This window comes from Stegodyphus dumicola, chromosome 1 (genome assembly GCF_044657685.1).
Source record: "Stegodyphus dumicola isolate Sdum_Otavi_A_Nest chromosome 1, ASM4465768v1".
NCBI lineage: Eukaryota > Metazoa > Arthropoda > Arachnida > Araneae > Eresidae > Stegodyphus > Stegodyphus dumicola.
Window position 1 is genome coordinate 233758182 of NC_140768.1, and position 17159 is coordinate 233775340.

At 32.2% G+C, this 17159-nt stretch overlaps 1 protein-coding gene across 2 annotated transcripts in view; it reads left to right on the top strand.

Annotated features, from left to right (window-relative positions):
• LOC118192277 (ribonuclease H2 subunit B) overlaps positions 1-17159 on the top strand; it is a 115912-nt gene that overhangs the window by 90225 nt on the left and 8528 nt on the right. For both annotated transcript variants that reach the window (XM_035363203.2, XM_035363202.2), the window contains 2 exons: positions 1419-1500; positions 15004-15064. In XM_035363203.2, coding sequence (XP_035219094.1) covers positions 1419-1500; positions 15004-15064 — 143 coding nt within the window. The remainder of the gene's footprint in view (positions 1-1418; positions 1501-15003; positions 15065-17159) is intronic.

The following is a 17159-nucleotide window of genomic DNA, read 5'->3' on the forward strand; positions in this document are numbered from 1 at the left end:
ATTAAGGAACAACGCAATCATCAACATTAACTGAAATAGATAATTAGATAATTTTAGCTTATACCGTCCGTTATACGTAAAACGCGCACGCGAAAACGTATTCTGCAGTTGCTCACACGCATATGCGCAGTCGTAAAAGGTCTTACGTGCACACGTAAACGCCTATGCGCATGTGTCAATGTGGCGCATGCGCAGAAAGTTTTTAGCTTTGAGGTCCGGATTATAGATCATTCCGGATTATGGGTGTCCGAATTAATGACTTTTGACTGTATTCGCTTTTTAAAATCCATTTTTATAGGCATCATTAAAAATTATCTCAAAAATAGCTTGCATTGTTTTAATTATTAAACAAAATCGGATTTAGTTAACAACATTGATATTTCAGAGTGCTGAAATTTTCATTTAAAAAATTATGGAAAACATTACACATGATATTTTTCTCCTACAGCTACTGCTTTATTCACAAAAAATTGTTTGATATATTTATTATAAATAAATAAATGTCCATTGCATATAAAGCCCAGATTTAATTTTTCTTTTTTAATCCAGTGGTTGGGAATTTGCTAATAAGCTATTTGTACAAAATTATTGTCAAACCCACTGATCATTTACCCATCATCTAATCATTCAGAAACCTGCACTATATATTTGTATAATTTCTGCATGCCATCTTATCAGATTTAAATTGATGATCTATAATCCAGAAAAACCCCTAATCCGGAATCACCGAAGTTCCGACGAGTCCGTATTACAGACTTTGTACTGTATTAGTTAATTTTTTTTTTTCTGATTTTTAATTATTTTGCAAATGGATGGGAGAGAGCTGACCATTTTGGAAGCACTGAAAGTGGCACACGAATTGCCTTCAGGTAGTGAATCTGATACGGATCCTGGTACACGTGCAAAACATGCAATGTTGTGTTGTGCTTTTTCAAAAGTGGTGTCACTTTCTTCAAAAAGTACCACCATGAAAAAAATAGACAGTGTAAATATGAAATGCAAATAATGTAAATATCATATACCTAAGTTACTTTTTTTTCATTTATATGCATGTAATCATCATATAATCAAGAAGAGCTTTTATTGGAGCTTTTATTTTTCACTATAGCAAAGAAAAAATATTGCATTGGCAAGAGAATGAAAATTCAACATAAAATCAGCTAAATTTTACAAGTCAAACTTTATTCACGATCATACCATCTTAGTGGCAAAGTTTTAAATAAATCTATGCATAATGAACTTACTTGTATAATTATCACATGCTTATCATATGTAACAAGTTAAAAAAGTTGAATATTTTATATGGTATGCAAATTAAAAATGCATATGTTTATATGTAAATAATTTATAATGCTATTCTTTTTAATAAAAATGTTTTCACTGGTCAGTAAATATCATGTTCTTTTTCTCCCATTTAGAAGTGCTAATGGAATATTCATGTCATATGGTATCCGAATATCTCTCAGATGAAGTATCAAAAGACTTATTTCTTAGTCTTGGGTATGGACTACAAATTATTATATTTTCTAATTGTACTGACACAGAAATCATTTAACAAAAAGCCATGCTGCAAGAAATGCAGTGGCGTAGCTAGGGTGGGGGTAAGGGGTACATTTGTGCCCGGGCGCAGCATCCAATTGGTGCCAAATTGATGCTAACCAATTTTTAAATGGAATGCTTTCCATTCTTTGCATACAGAAAGGGGTGCAAATTCTTCAGTTGTCCCCAGGCGCTGGAAACTCTAGCTACGCCCCTGAAGAAATGTGTGCGAGTTAATATGAAATCAAAGTATATGAAATAATGGACAATTAATATTACAATCAAATGATAAAATTAATAAGACAGACTATTATAGAGTAGAAGATAAAAAATTCACACAGCTTGGAACGGGTTGTGTATATTATAAGATTTTTTGGGATTTGTTGTCATTAATGAAAAATTATTAAATTCAGACTTAAAAAAATCATTTTGACTTTTTTTAACAAAGAAATATATAAAGTATGCTATAATTTTACACAAAATAAAATACATAGAAAAACACATCAAAATTATTTTTTGTTTTTTAAACATGTTTACATAGTTTGTTTTAAAATTTCAGAAGTTTTAGTTTGGTTTGAGTTTCTTTCTCAAATTTTACAAAATAATTACTTACTGATCAATAATTACTTAATTTGGCAGTTATAACTTATTTTTCCTCTAGTACTTGCAGTAAATCATGAATTTATTCAATCATGAAGCATTAATCATGAATTAGTATGTGTCATTCTGATAAGTTAAAAAAGTACTATTTTTAATTCTATAATAATAATGTTTTTTGACAAAGGGGCAGCATTTGCTACCATATGTTCTTAGCACAAAATATAGCCAGAAATAACAGCAACAACCATTAAGATATATTAAGAATGCATTTCAGCCTTTCAATATGAATAATTTGTTGCATCAGGTTCTTCTATTTACAATAAAATTAATGTAAAATTCCTTACCTGCTGCATCTTCAGTGTTCTCGATACCAGGCTTCTAATAATCACGTTTTACAGTAAGAGTTTCTATTAGAATTAACAGGCCATCTTGCCTTTTTTTTTTTTTATTCAAATAAAACACTATTATACACTATTTACAAGGTAGGTGATAATTATTTTAAGACAGTACATTTTAATTCTCTGAAGTTTCGTCTTTACGCTCCTCAGAGCGGTTCCAATCTAGTCTCGTTCTCGGAACTCAATTACAGCAAAAGTAAAGGAAGAGATGTTCGTCATCTTAGTGGCAAGAATGTGACATCCTCCCACCTTTTGATTTTACCTCGATAAGATGGGGAAAATAAAAAAAAAAAAAAAAAAAAAAAAAAAATTATCAATAATCAAACAAAAATTCAAGTACAACTTTCACAAATATGAAAAGTAACTAATGCTCTAAAAATTAATACTTACAAAGAAGGATTACACATCTAAACATTTTCTGCATTACATTCATACCATATCCAGATAACATGTTCCAATTGACTACTGTTAGGACAATTAAATTTCTAAAATACTGAAAAGAAACAAAAATTAGTATAGCAATTTAAAAATATGTAACAGGTTTTACAGTTTTACGTCCATATCTAGTTTGATAGTTCATATTACTGTCACACTTATCGGCAGAGTTCTTTCTGTTCATGGTGAAGTCACTAAACAAGTTAGGTCTATCAAGTTCGAGAGGATAAATACGTTTCACAGGTCTTAGGAGTTCACCCGTTGCAGTTTTCACTCTGACAACACGTACTTCATTGTCTTTCCCAGGATATATTTCTACAACACGACCTATTGGCCAATCTATTCTTTTCTTGTTGTTGCTGCTGACAAACATCAAGTAATTTTTGTTGATAGTCCGAGTAGATCGTTTAGATGGTTTTTGCACTAGGATAGCTAAATATTCATCATGAAATCTTTTGCGAAAGTGTTCTCTTAAGTTCTGCAAGAACTTGTATCTTTGTTGTATCTCTCAATAAAATTTTAAAAGGTAAAAAGAAATCTCTTACCTTTTCTTTCACCCGGGAGCCGAGCTTGTTCCATTCTAAATTCTTATTCGATGAAATATCTAAATAATTCCAAGCTTTTGCATAAAGACTGACACTTCTGTTTAAATAAAGATATTATATTTAGATACATTTATACATTTTATATACAATTATTAGGTTACATGAAAATTACGCGCTCTCCAGCTAACAGTCATTCAAGTTCGGGTTCAGAGTTCTAACTACGTTCTTACGTAGGTTTATTTTCGAGTTTAGATGTAATGGTGCTGATAGTTTGGAGTTTAGATGTGGTGGCGCTGATAGTTCGGAGTTTAGATGTAACGTCTTTTTGTCAGATTAATGGTATCCAGGTAGTCTAAGTCTGGTATTCCGACATCGTGCACATCTTGTAGAAACATTGAAGGAGTTAGTGCCGTAAGATCATTTGGATCTTCTGAAAGGTACGTAAGGGGTCTTGAGTTAATCACTGATTTGATATCACAAAGTATAGTCAACATTTCCTCGTAAGAGACAGGACTTTCCGAGAACATTTCTCAACATCTTCTTCACTACTTGTACCAACCTCTTCCACCAACCGCCCCACCATGAAGCAGTTGGGGGATTAAACTTCCACTGTATTCTCATACTAGTTGAATGACATTCTATTTCTTTCCAATCTATCGATCTTAACAGATTTTCAGTTCCAACAAAATTAGTGCCATTATCACTGTAAATAATACTTGACGACCTCTTCTGGCAATAAATCTCCTTAATCCCAAGATGAATGCATTTGTTGATAAACTTTCTATCAGCTCAAGATATATCGCACGATAGACGGCGCAAGTAAAGAGCAAGATCCATGCCTTTTTTCTTTCCTTAAATAAAGAGGACCGGCTACATCGACTCCGGTCACTTCAAACACCAGAGCATCTCGAACTCGATCTTCAAGAAGAGGTGCTGGAACAGTCTGTATATTCTTTGCGCTATATCTTCTACAGCGAACGCACTTCATAAGAACTTTACGTACTGTTTTTCTTCCTCTTAGGACCCAGAATTTCTGTCGAATATTGGCTAGTACGAATTGCATACCAGCGTGGGATAGTCGTAAATGGTAATCTAAAATTAACCTATGAACTAAGTCATGATTTGAGGGCAATACAATTGGACAGAGAAAATTTTCTTCTTCCTCTCTTCTAGTAATCTTGGTCTTTAACCAAATAAGGCCATCTGAGTCAAAAAAGGTACAAAGGTTGCTAACTTTAAGTTCTTTGCCAAATGCTTCTATCTGTATTATCTTGCATATTTTCCTTTCTACAGTTTCTATTTCAGGGACCGTGAGTTCTACTGATTGTTTAGAATCTGGTCTTTTGCAGTTGTTGATAAATCTGCATATCCAAGCAGTTATTCTTAACATTTTATGGTAAGATGAATATTTCTCAAAAAAATGTTCTACCCTTTGCGTATTTAGTGCAGAAATGACTGATTTCCTTTTTTCTGAATTCACTATTTCCATGTCCGGTATTTCCCTTTGTCTAGGCCATTCTTCTTGATTTTTCTTCAGCCAGTCGGGGCCCTCCCACCATCTAATTACTAAAAGTTGTTTGGCGGTGCAACCTCTTGATGGGAGGTCAGCTGGATTTTTTGTTCCAGCAATATGTTTCCACGTTTTTGGATCCGTCAGTTTCCTAATCTCCCTGATTCTGTTTTCCACAAAGACAGCCCAGACAATCTTTTCCCTTTGAATCCATGTCAAAACTGTTGTAGAATCCATCCAAAAATGCGTTTCCACATTTTGCCATTGTAAACGATTTAAAACAGAAGAGCATAGTCTAGCACCTATCGTAGCAGCTATCAATTCCAGACGAGGGATCGTAATAGATTTCATGGGAGCTACTCTAGACTTCGATGCCAACAGATGAACTTCAACTCCAGAATTCGTCACAGTTCTCAAGAAAACTGCAGCAGCATACGCATTACTACTGGCATCACAGAATGTGTGAATGCTGCAGAACTTTCTATTGTCCTTGCTGGAATGTATCCAACGTAGGAGGGATATTTCTTTTAAGAGAAAAAGGCTTTTATACCAATTCACAAAATTTTGTTTTGTACTCTCGTCGACTTCAGTATCCCAAGAAATTCCTGTTTTCCATAGGTTCTGCAACAATATTTTAGGATACAAGAGAACAGGACTCACAATTCCAATAGGATCAAATATTTTTTGTGTTACAGCGAGAATTGTTCTCCTCGTTATTATACCCATTTCAAAACCTTTTAGCCAATTCAGATTGAAAGTTAAATTATCTTTCTGAGAGTTCCATAACAGACCCAATACGGGTGAAATAGTTTCCCGTTTCAAGTTATCTCCGTTATGTAACCAACCTCGAAGATTAAACTTTCCTTCATACATTATTTCTCGAGATTTTTCGATGAATTGGATCATCTCGGATTTTTTGTCAAAACTGGCAACAACATTATCTACGTAGAAGCTACACAGGAGTTTAGCTATCATCTCCGTATCATATGAGGAATTTTTCATGTACTTTTGTATATGGAATTCTATAACAGCTGCCAAAAAAAGGACTACTCTTAACCCCAAATACTACTCTAGTATGACGAAATATTTTCGTTTTCTTTTCTTCCACATCATTCCACCAGAAAAACCGAAGCCAGTCTCTATCTTGAGGCCTTACACTGATCTGTAAGAAAGCCTTCTCAATGTCTGCTATAGCAGCAAACTTGCCTTCCCGAAATCTCAACAAAAGAGATGGAATTAGTTCTATCAAATTTGGTCCACACTCCAAACACTGATTTAGAGAAGGAGACGATTGTTTCCTCGCAGACGCATCAAACACCAGTCGAATTGGTGTCGAGCTATTTTCTTTGATTACCGGTCTATGTGGCAAAGAATGTCCATAGTCAACCGCTATATTTTCTGTAACTTCTTTGATCACTCCTAAGTTACACCAGTCATTAAAAACTGCATTGTATGAAGAAAATAAATTTTGAGATAGAAGTTTCAGGGTGGTAGATTGTAGACGTTTCAAAGCTAAATCCTTGTGGGTGGAGAGTGGTACATGATTCTCCCCTCACGGAAGTGCGACTTCATAACGCCCCTCTTCGTTTAGAGATACAGAATTTTCGAACTGCAATTTTGCTTGCAAATCCATTTCCTCTCTAGCCTTTTTTGTAACTGGATCTGTTATTCCGATAACATCAAGCCTCCACAGTTCTGACAGCGTGGCATCAGAAATATGTAAAGATAATGAAAGCGTGGAAAAGCGCTGTAAGATTCCAATACAACATCTAATGCTTCCAGACATCTAATCTGTGTTTGTACTTTATCATACAAGTTACGAAATGTTTTTATGTCATTCGCATTTTTTAATGATTCAACATTCAGCAAATTATTCATGTGTGCATTAATAAGAATGTCTCTCCTTCCAAAACGGTCGTGTAAGATTTGAATTGCTGAATCATAATGTTTTGGCGATAACGGAAGTCCTTGAACGCAACTAGCAGCTGTTCCTCCTAAATATGCTTTCAGGTAATTAAATTTGTCTACTTTGTTCAATGATTCGTTATTATGTATTGAGGGCTCGAAACTATTCCAAAAAGTAAGCCATTGACTACTGTTCCCATAAAATATGGGAATCGAAAGTTTTGGTAATTTAACATTAGGTGTATCTTTTATATTTTGCTGAGTGTTCGCTGCATTTAAGTCATGATTAAGTTCCTTAATACGTTTCTTAAGCCTGAATTTCCATAACGTTATCTTCTCGCGATATTGTTGTATAATTTCGAACTCATTTTCGAATTCATCTACACTCAGAATTGGTTCAACTTCTACATCGGCATTAGATAGTGTTTCGGTTTTAGCACTAAGCTGTTCTAACAATTCTTCGAGCTTATTAATACTACCTTCAGATTTATTTAATTCACTTTCGATTTTCTTAAATAGTTTTGTAAAGGCAGTTCTTAAGATACTTCTTTTCTTTTTTAATTTATCTACTTTTGCCATTATCTTTCTTAGATTCAAACACTTACACAAAAAATATACGTCTCATGAAAAAGAAATATTTAACTCTTACTTAGAAAACAAAATTATTCTTCTGCTGAATACTTCAAGAACAAGTACTAAAATCTTCAATTTTAATATTCAGCTTTTGAATTCACTTTATTAGAACTTTTCAAAAAACCTGGCGTCCCTGTTCGGGCACCATAAAAATGTTGTATCAGGTTCTTCTATTTACAATAAAATTAATGTAAAATTCCTTACCTGCTGTATCTTCAGTGTTCTCGACGCCAGGCTTCTAATAATCACGTTTTCCAGTAAGAGTTTCTATTAGAATTAACAGGCCATCTTGTCTTTTTTTTAATTTATTCAAATAAAACACTATTATACACTATTTACAAGGTAGGTGATAATTATTTTAAGACAGTACATTTTAATTCTCTGAAGTTTCGTCTTTATGCTCCTCAGAGCGGTTCCAATCTAGTCTTGTTCTCGGAACTCAATTACAGCAAAAATAAAGGAAGAGATAGATGCCCGCCATCTAGTGGCAAGAATGTGACATAATTCTTTTTCCTAAGAGAATTTAGTTCTGGATTCTACATCATTTAGTAAGGGCTAAACTGTAAAATGCACCTCAGTCCCTCTATCATAGTCTCACATGGAAAGTGTCCCTGAATGAAAATATGTTCAATTCACAATGTATAGTATGGCTCATAATGCAGAATTGCTATCTTTGCAATGTTTGAACGCATTTTGGCTGCTGGTCTATGAATGGGAGATCATCAAAATTCTAATTTTTGCCATTTTAATTAATTAAAACTGCACAGTGTTAGCTTTCAGTTACAGTATGAGTTTAGTGACTTTGGACAAGATATTTATTTAGTGTCAGTTATAAAAGTGATAATCCATTGAATATGGCACCGTTTTTTATTCTAAATGAGAAAACTTACCACTAGTAATTTAGTAATGGCATCAAAAGTTGTCAAAGCTATCTGCATTTCACTATCAACATCTTGAACAAGTAGCACATATTTCATATGTTGCAAATTTTTGGTCTTCTACTGTTTTAACCTGTCTCAAAATATTAGAAAGCTATTAAATACAATAAAATACTTCTTCTTGAGCTCTACAGCCTGCTACAGGCCAAGGCTGCCTCTCCAAGCTTTCTCCATCTGACCCTATCTAGCACCACAGCTTCCCATCAGTTTACCCTATCAATTTCAAATTCTTTTCCACACTATCCAGCCATCAACTGGGTGAATAGTGTGGAAAAGAATATGAAAACTTCCTTTTCATTGCTTCCCCTCTATTTTTGGAAAGGTTAGCTTTTTAGTAGGAAATGCATCATCATATCTATAAATATGGCCTAACCATCTAATATGAGATGCCCTTACAATTTCGACACTATCAGGTTCATTACATTTTGTATATATTCTCCACAGTTCATTTTACCTTACCGATTCAAAAATCTTCCGTAGAATTTTTCTTTTCAAATATTACCAGTAGATCTTTCTCTGTCTGGTTAAGTAACCAGCATTCGCTTCGGTTGTACCGAACGTAAAATCTCGTAATCCATCGACCTAAAATCTCGTAACCCCTTGGCTGAGAAGCACATCACTTAAAAGGTCCACTCGAAGGCAGGAGAGATGATGCTAAAAAAAAGAGAACAATAAAAGGGCCTTAACCTCAGAAATGTAATAGAAATAGGGCCACATATCTTATCGATCTTATATAAACTTATTTTGGTTTTTATGCCAATTAATTAGGATTTGAGTTGGTTTTTGAATCCATAAAAACATTTATTGGCCATAGATACCTTATTTTTAATTTCAGTTTTAATATAATTGCACCTTGAAGTCATTGTACCCAGATATTTAAATTGTTTAACAGTCTCAAAAGTATAATTGTTGATCTTTGAAGGAGGTAGGTCTACGATTTTATTTCTTACCATAAATTCTTTTCATAAATTTTGTCTTAGACTCACTGATGGTTAGACCCATCTTCCCTGTTGCTTATTCAGGCAAGACAAATGCTTCTACAACAGCCTGTTTAGATCATCCAGTGATATCAGTGTCTTCAGCAAAAGCCTGCAGTTGAATTGTTCTTTAAAGAATAGTTCCACTTGTTTTTAGCTCTTGCATGGCCTTTTCCAATGCCAAGCTAAACAACAGATAAGAAAGCGAGTCTCTCTATTGCAGACCTTTCTCAGTATAAAAAAGCTGAGGAAAAAGACAAAATTTTAATTCTGCATTTCACACACCTTAAGTGTCATCCTTGTAAGGCTGATCAGTTTCCTTGAGATGTTAAATTCCAGCATAGTTTCAAGTAATCTTTCTCTACTTAAACAGTCATATGCAGCTTTAAAATCAATAAACAGATGATAGGTGTCAAATTTATATTCCTTTGTTCATTTAAAATTTGTCTGATAGAGTGTATTTGATCAATCGTTGGAATCAATCGCCTTTCTAGAAACCACATTGGTAGTTCCCACTAATTTTAGAAGTATATCTCTGCAATCTTTTATAAAAGATGTTGGAGAAGATTTTATATGCTGTATTTAATAGAGTAATTCCTCTTAATTAAAACATTCTAACTTGTCTCCTTTTTTATAAATAGGACAAACAGACCCTTCTTCCAACTCGGTAGGCATTTGTTCCTATGTCTGTATATCATGAATAACATAATAGATTGCTTTAGTTAAGTTTCATTTCATTAATATTTAATAGCTCAGCTTTGATACCATCTGGCCCAACTGATATACTTCAACATCATAGAAGGCTGGAGGAGTGAAGAAAATACTTCCAAAACTATAATATAATTTTATCAGCATATATTTTCTTTTATCTGTGTTTTCTTTAATGCCAACATATTTTATATTAGAGACATCAACAACTTAATTTTTCTTTGTGGGAGGGGTTCTTACATTACATTGTGCAACCAGGACATTTACTATTCATGTAATCAGGCAGATATCACCATTGCATTGGTAGTTCCCAATAATTTCTGTTTTTCCTTCCTTGTCAAACATGGATGAAAGTCTTTCGTTTTTCATCCATGTTTGGCAGATTGCCAGTTTTCAGAATGTTATTCAATGTTCCATAAAGTTTTTCAGTTTAAAACATTATGCTGCTTAACTAAATGATTTAAAAGCAATGTATGTACTTTTAAAATAACTTGCATATAATACAATTTCATATATATATAGTTCAAGGAATTTTTAAATATCTAATCACTAAGATATTTCTGTTTATTTAATTATATTGTAATGAATAAAAGTATTTCTAATGCCATATATCATATAGCTTAAATTTAAGATATAATTGTTTATGAAAAGCCTAACAATAAGTTTTAAATTATTTTTACATTTATCCTAGCATGAACTGAAAAACTGTTCATTAACACATTCTCTTCTGTTTACAATGAACATCTTATGATTATCCTCAAACATAATTAAGCCTTTCTTTAAATTTTTTTAATAACTGATATTTTTTTATGTTCATATATATGCTTGTGGTATTGCTTCATTTTAATCTGCAAACTTATTTAATGAGAAAACTTCAGGTTCTGAGCTATAAACCATCTTTAATGATGGATCTTATTAAAATAAATTTTTTAAAATATAAAATTTTACATTTTAATTTTTTTTCTGAGAAGTGAAAATAACTGAAAACAGAGTTAGCTGAATTATTGATAATTAAAAAAGTACTGCCACTCTTTTTTTCATGTTACATTGAATAGTGAAATCATGATATAAAAATGTATAAAATGACAGACTCTTAAAATAATTGCATAAAAGCCATGAAAATAACTAAAGGTATTACATATGGAAAATTTCTAACTCTTAAATGGTATTAGAAGGATTTAAATATACAGAGTAGTTAAAAAATAAGTTAAGATTATTGCCAGAATATCTAGTTTAATATATTCAAAGGTCTAAGGTAAACTTGCAATGGAAGTACAGTTTTGAGCTTCTAGATTTTACCATAATTCTACAGAGGGCTTTAAAATTAATACATATTTGAAAGAACAAGACACACCTGTCCCCTTTTTTTCCTTGAAAAAATAAATTTCCTAATAGCATTCATATTATTTAACCCTTTTGAGATGATGTGCCTTTGTTTAAGACATTCCTTTGGGTCAGAGGGGAGTCGGAAGGTATCATCCCATAGCATGGAGGTTTTGTATTGCTAAGCCTAACTTTGGAAAAACACACACACACACGAATAAAGTCCTAACATCGTAATTTTTGGGTACTATTTCATATTATTACTTTAGCTGCCATTTATATATTAAAATTAGCATTTAAATATCTTTACTTTAAATGGAAAATATTTAAAAAAGTTTACTTTGAGGATTAATTATCAAAAGTGTCATTCAAATTATTCCGAAGTTTCAGTTGACAAAATACATTAATAAACTTTGAAATTAATAAAAAAGTACAAGAAAGGCTGTTTACAAAAAGAAGTAATAAAATCTTTCATGGGAAGGCAGGCACACGGTAAACTGACAAAATACATATTTCATTCATATACCAGAATCACTAAAAATATCACATTATAACTCTTTAGAAAATGAATCATTATTCTCATCCATCATTACTTTCTCTGATAAATAACACTTTCTTGCAATATAAATTGCAGTTGGTACTTTCCAAAATAAAAAAGGAAATACGTGAAATGCATCCGAAAGTAGCGTAAAGCATGACAGAATCCCGCATATAATCCTAAAAGACTCTCCACAGTAGCGAAAAGAATATAAAAAGGAATCTGAAGGATATCAGAAACGCAAATATCATATGGTGTGTTAAAGAGCTGAACTTTGTTTGCTTACATTACGTTTTGCCTCCTCCCTTGCAACAGCTTACATCAAAGTCAGGCAAAGTATGATTAGACTGAAGGTTATGATACTAAAACTATATTTAGTTCAAAAGTAATAGACACAGGATGCCATCTAGTGATCTTTAAAAAATGGTTCAGTTTAAAAGGCACCTATGCATCACCCGCCTCCTAAGCTCACTTTACAGCAATGTATAGGTGGCATACTCAGCTGTGAGAGACATTTGTAGGGAATGCATATATGGGACACCCATTCAGAAAAGGTTAAATCCTTATATCGACGGCAAGAATGTACTGAATACTATATGGCGATGTATGCAAGAAGTCCCCAGCTTGAATCCAGCTGCTGACAGTACTTGTTTTAATTAGCATCACTTCTTTTAATGTTGCTTCATTATAAAAAAAAATTATCATTGAAAATATTTTTATACAAATAGCACAATAAATGCCACATAACACAAATTTTGCATAAAAAGTAGTTAATATATTTATTTTGAATTTGTCCATTTCAACAAATTTATTTCACATTGTCAATAAAACTTTCATTCCAGATTAAATAATCAGAATATAAAATAATAATATGTATGTATTTAACCTATCACCTCGCTACTGTGACATGAAAAAATTACCTAACACAATTCATGCAGAATTTTAAAGAAATATATTTGAAATTATTTTTAAAAAAATATTAATATTTATTATAAAATAGAGTGGAAATTAAAATTACAATTGTAATTAATTACATGGTAATGTAATTTAAAACATTTTCCTTTTCAAAATTTTGTTTTTTTATATAATTAATGTAACAAGCTGCTGAATTTCAGTATGACACAGTTTTCATAGAATCTGTTATGAAGCATTTTGTTATGAGAATTATTTAACTAGATGGCTGAAATATAGTACTTTAAATATATAGTACTGGATGACTTTACGGACGCACTGTATTACATGAATAGGATGGATATTTTATTGACGACTTCTCACCTCCTAAAACAACCTTGCTGATAAAATTGTATTTAATTGGGCAGTATTGTGTACAGTGTTTTTGATGTATAGATTCTGTCCTGGAGAGTAATGGTATATTAAGGGAAATGTCTAACTTTAGATATTTTAATTCTTTAAAAGGTTCATACGCAATTGTATTTTGTATAATGCAGATATTATGTAGTTCTATATTTCATCTACCACAGTTTTCATTATGTCACTCCATATGAAGAATGTAATGTTTTATGCTTATTTTATTATAAACCTGTTTTGATACAGTTATGCTATTAAAATGTAAAAATATTGGGAGTACAAACAAGTCTCTGCCATTTGACAAAAAAATGGCACCACCAGTAAGTTATTTGTTAAAATTGTCTGATGTAAAATGTCGTATTATAAGGTTGGACATCTGCTAACAACATAACCTTGAAATATTAGCGATTTTATATCAGCACCATATATCTTTTCATGCGAAAATGTTGAGTTTTGAGCCAAATGAGCATCATTTGTGGAAACTTGATTTACTTCTTTCATTCGAAGAAATGTGCGACTGAGGTGTATCGATTGCTTATAAAAGCATATAGTGGGGCTGCCTTAAATGAGAGAAATTAATTGTCTTGAGTGTTTTAAAAAGTTTAAGAAGGGTGAATTTGACGTTGAAGACAAAGAACATAGCAGAAGGATAAAAGTTTACAAAGACGCGCAATGGGAAGCATAATTGGATGAATATTTAAGCCAAATGCAAGCAGAACTTGCATTTACATTAAAAGTGACTCAAAAGCAATTTCACATTGTTTAAAATCATCAGGAATGATTCAAAAGCAAGGAAATTCGGTTCCATATGAACTGAAGCTGAGAAATGTTGAACGTCAGTTTTTAACATATGAAATGCTGTTTGCCAGGCATAAAGTAAATTAAAAATAACTTGAAAAGTTTTTTTTTTTGCATCGCATGGTCACTGGTGATGAAAAGTGGACCCACTACAATAACCCAAATAAGAAGAAATCATGGGGACCACCTGGCCATGCTTCAATTTTGACAACCAAGCTTCATGTAAATTCATTTAAAAAAAATCATGCTATCAATTTGATGTCATATATTATGAACTGCTCAAACCAAATGAAACTATTACTGGGACTGTCTACTGAAGACAGTTGATGAGACTGAGCCTAGCACTCAAAGAAAAGTTCACCCACTACTACTCCATACATAACAGAATTATTCTCTTGCATGATAACGCTCATCCACATGTTGTGATGCTGATCAAAACTTGTTGGAAACACTCAAATGAGAAGTTTTCTCCCTCTTGCTGTATTCACCAGACATTGCTTCTTCTGATGACTACTTGTTTTGATTGATGATGCATGGCCTGTCTGGGCAACATTTCACATCATATGAAGATACCCAAAATTGGGTTGTTCTGAGGATAGCCTCGAAAGATGATGCGTTCTTTCGATGCAGTATCCATATGCTGCCAGAAAGATGGGAAAAAATAGTGGCTAGAGATGGACAATATTTTTGAATAAAACATAACATACCATTTTTTTTTTACAATAAATGCCCAATTTTTAATAATAAACAGTGGAGACTTATTTATACTCCCGATAATATGCATTATAAAAATGTTTTCACATTACATATTTTTTATTATATAGACATTAATAATTCTTTCAATCTAGGTTCGAACAAGTACAAAAGAAGTGTCAGCAGAAAAATCAAGTTATACAGAATAAATCAAAAGTATTTTTTTTTCATTTCTTTTTAATAGTCTTGCTGATGAATTACTCTTTTATATTGTTAATTTTTTAAACTATTACAAACAGATATTTTTTTAAATAGTGCATCATGCAGAAATTTCCAGTTTTTTATGATAAATACAAATGAAGGTGTACAAAAACATAAAAAGTTTCATTGAATCTTCACATAAGCACCCCCTTTTTTTTTTGTTATGATTTTTTGCTATTACTCCAGCAGGAAAATTCCTTTTTTAAAATGTCATTAATTTATTTGTAAAAAAGTTATTGAGGTGCTGTTTGACAAAGAAACTGAACTTAGGTAATTCAGAGAATTCTGAAGTGTTCCGAGGTGAGGATAATCTGAGGGAAAAGGTCTAGTAAATATGAGGTTGACCCAAAATATCCCATATACGCTCAGTGTTTGTTTGACATTCATTGAAATGTGAGAACAAGCATTGTCATGGTAAAAGACATCACCTCAACAATTAATCAGTTATGTGTGCTTAGCTTTGATTTCTGCTTTTAGAACTGCCATTTGGGATTAATATTTTTCTCAATTTATTATCTGGTTTGGAGGCAGTGTTCACAGTATACAATTTCTTAGTAGTCCCACCATATGCAAAGAGTTATACTTTTTGAGGTGCAGCCCCTTATCTGTGTTTCTAAAGGAAGTTCTTTTGACTTACCCATTATCTTTTTCTTGTAACATTATTGTATAGTATATACTTCTCATCTTCAGTAATGAGCTATTTTAAAAAGGAGCTTCTTTATTTTTAACAAAGAAGTGCATGCCTAAGAAGGAAAGCATAAACTGCTCTGTTAAGTATGGGTTACTTCTGTAGCATACCAACTTACATGTCCAATCTTCTTCAAATGATCATGTACTTACTTTTTGGAGTATTAGTCTGTCTGACAGTTCCTGAATTTGTATAGCATAGATTTCCAGGGATAACTTCTTTCTATAAGTTCTTGTTTGCAAAGCAGCATCCCTTTTAAGGCTGCAATTTCTATGCTTAAATTTCTTTGCCACCTTCAAACTGTATCATGAAAAACAATACTTTTGTCCATATTTTCTGAGCAATGTAACTTGCATTTTCCCCTTTTTTAAAATAAAAAAGGATAATATGACAAAAAATAATTTTGGGTTTCTCCATTCTTAACACTGCACTAAAACAAAAGTTATGCTGTTAACTATAATTATGTAATGCAAGCATAAAAGACTACACTTAAACATCTGCTTTGATAAACATCATTCCATATCAGCAGTAACAAAATAATTAGAGGAAAATATGCTTTGATTTGAAAAAACGCTGAATTTTTTTTAATGACCCAATATGTAAAGAACCTTTTACCTCTATGTCAAGTCTTTAAATGACTAATTTCATTATTTCTGCTTGAGAAAAGATTAGTGTTATTTAAATTACGAATTCTTGTGCATTCAATAGTTTTCATCTTACTTAAAATCTTGTGGTAGCACTGAATCTCGTGGTCTTCAGTTACTTTAGTGATACTGTCAAAATTTCAATTTAATGATCACAAATATTAGATAATTTGAGTAATAAGCCATGTTAATGCTGAAATGAAGTGAGGTGGCCAATAAAATATTTTTGTACTTTTTAACTTGATGTATCTGGCAACTTGGCATAGAAAGGAAAGGGAGGAAGCTGGCTGCAATTTTTTGTGTGTGTGTTCCAATTGTGTTCTAAGGCAGTTATGCTGATAATCTAATATGTACTCTACTTGGATGGATTTACTTTTATTTATTTATTTTCATTACTTTTGGTTTTTTTGTGTGATAAATTAAACAAACTATGTAATACCCAGTGAATATGCATAGCAGAGAATAAAGCTACATTCCATAAAATGAGTGCAATAACATTAGGTTATTTTGTTCTATAAGTATAAATCACAAAGTATGAAATAAATATTATAAATCCACTCAGAAATATAGATGGTTTAAGAATCCTCAGCACATTATAAAAAAATAATAATGAAGAAATGTATATAAACAAAAGAGATATATAAGAAAAAGTTTATATATTACTAATATTAATAGAACTGTTCTCTCTCTCTCACAGGAGCCCCCCCCCTCTTTCTTG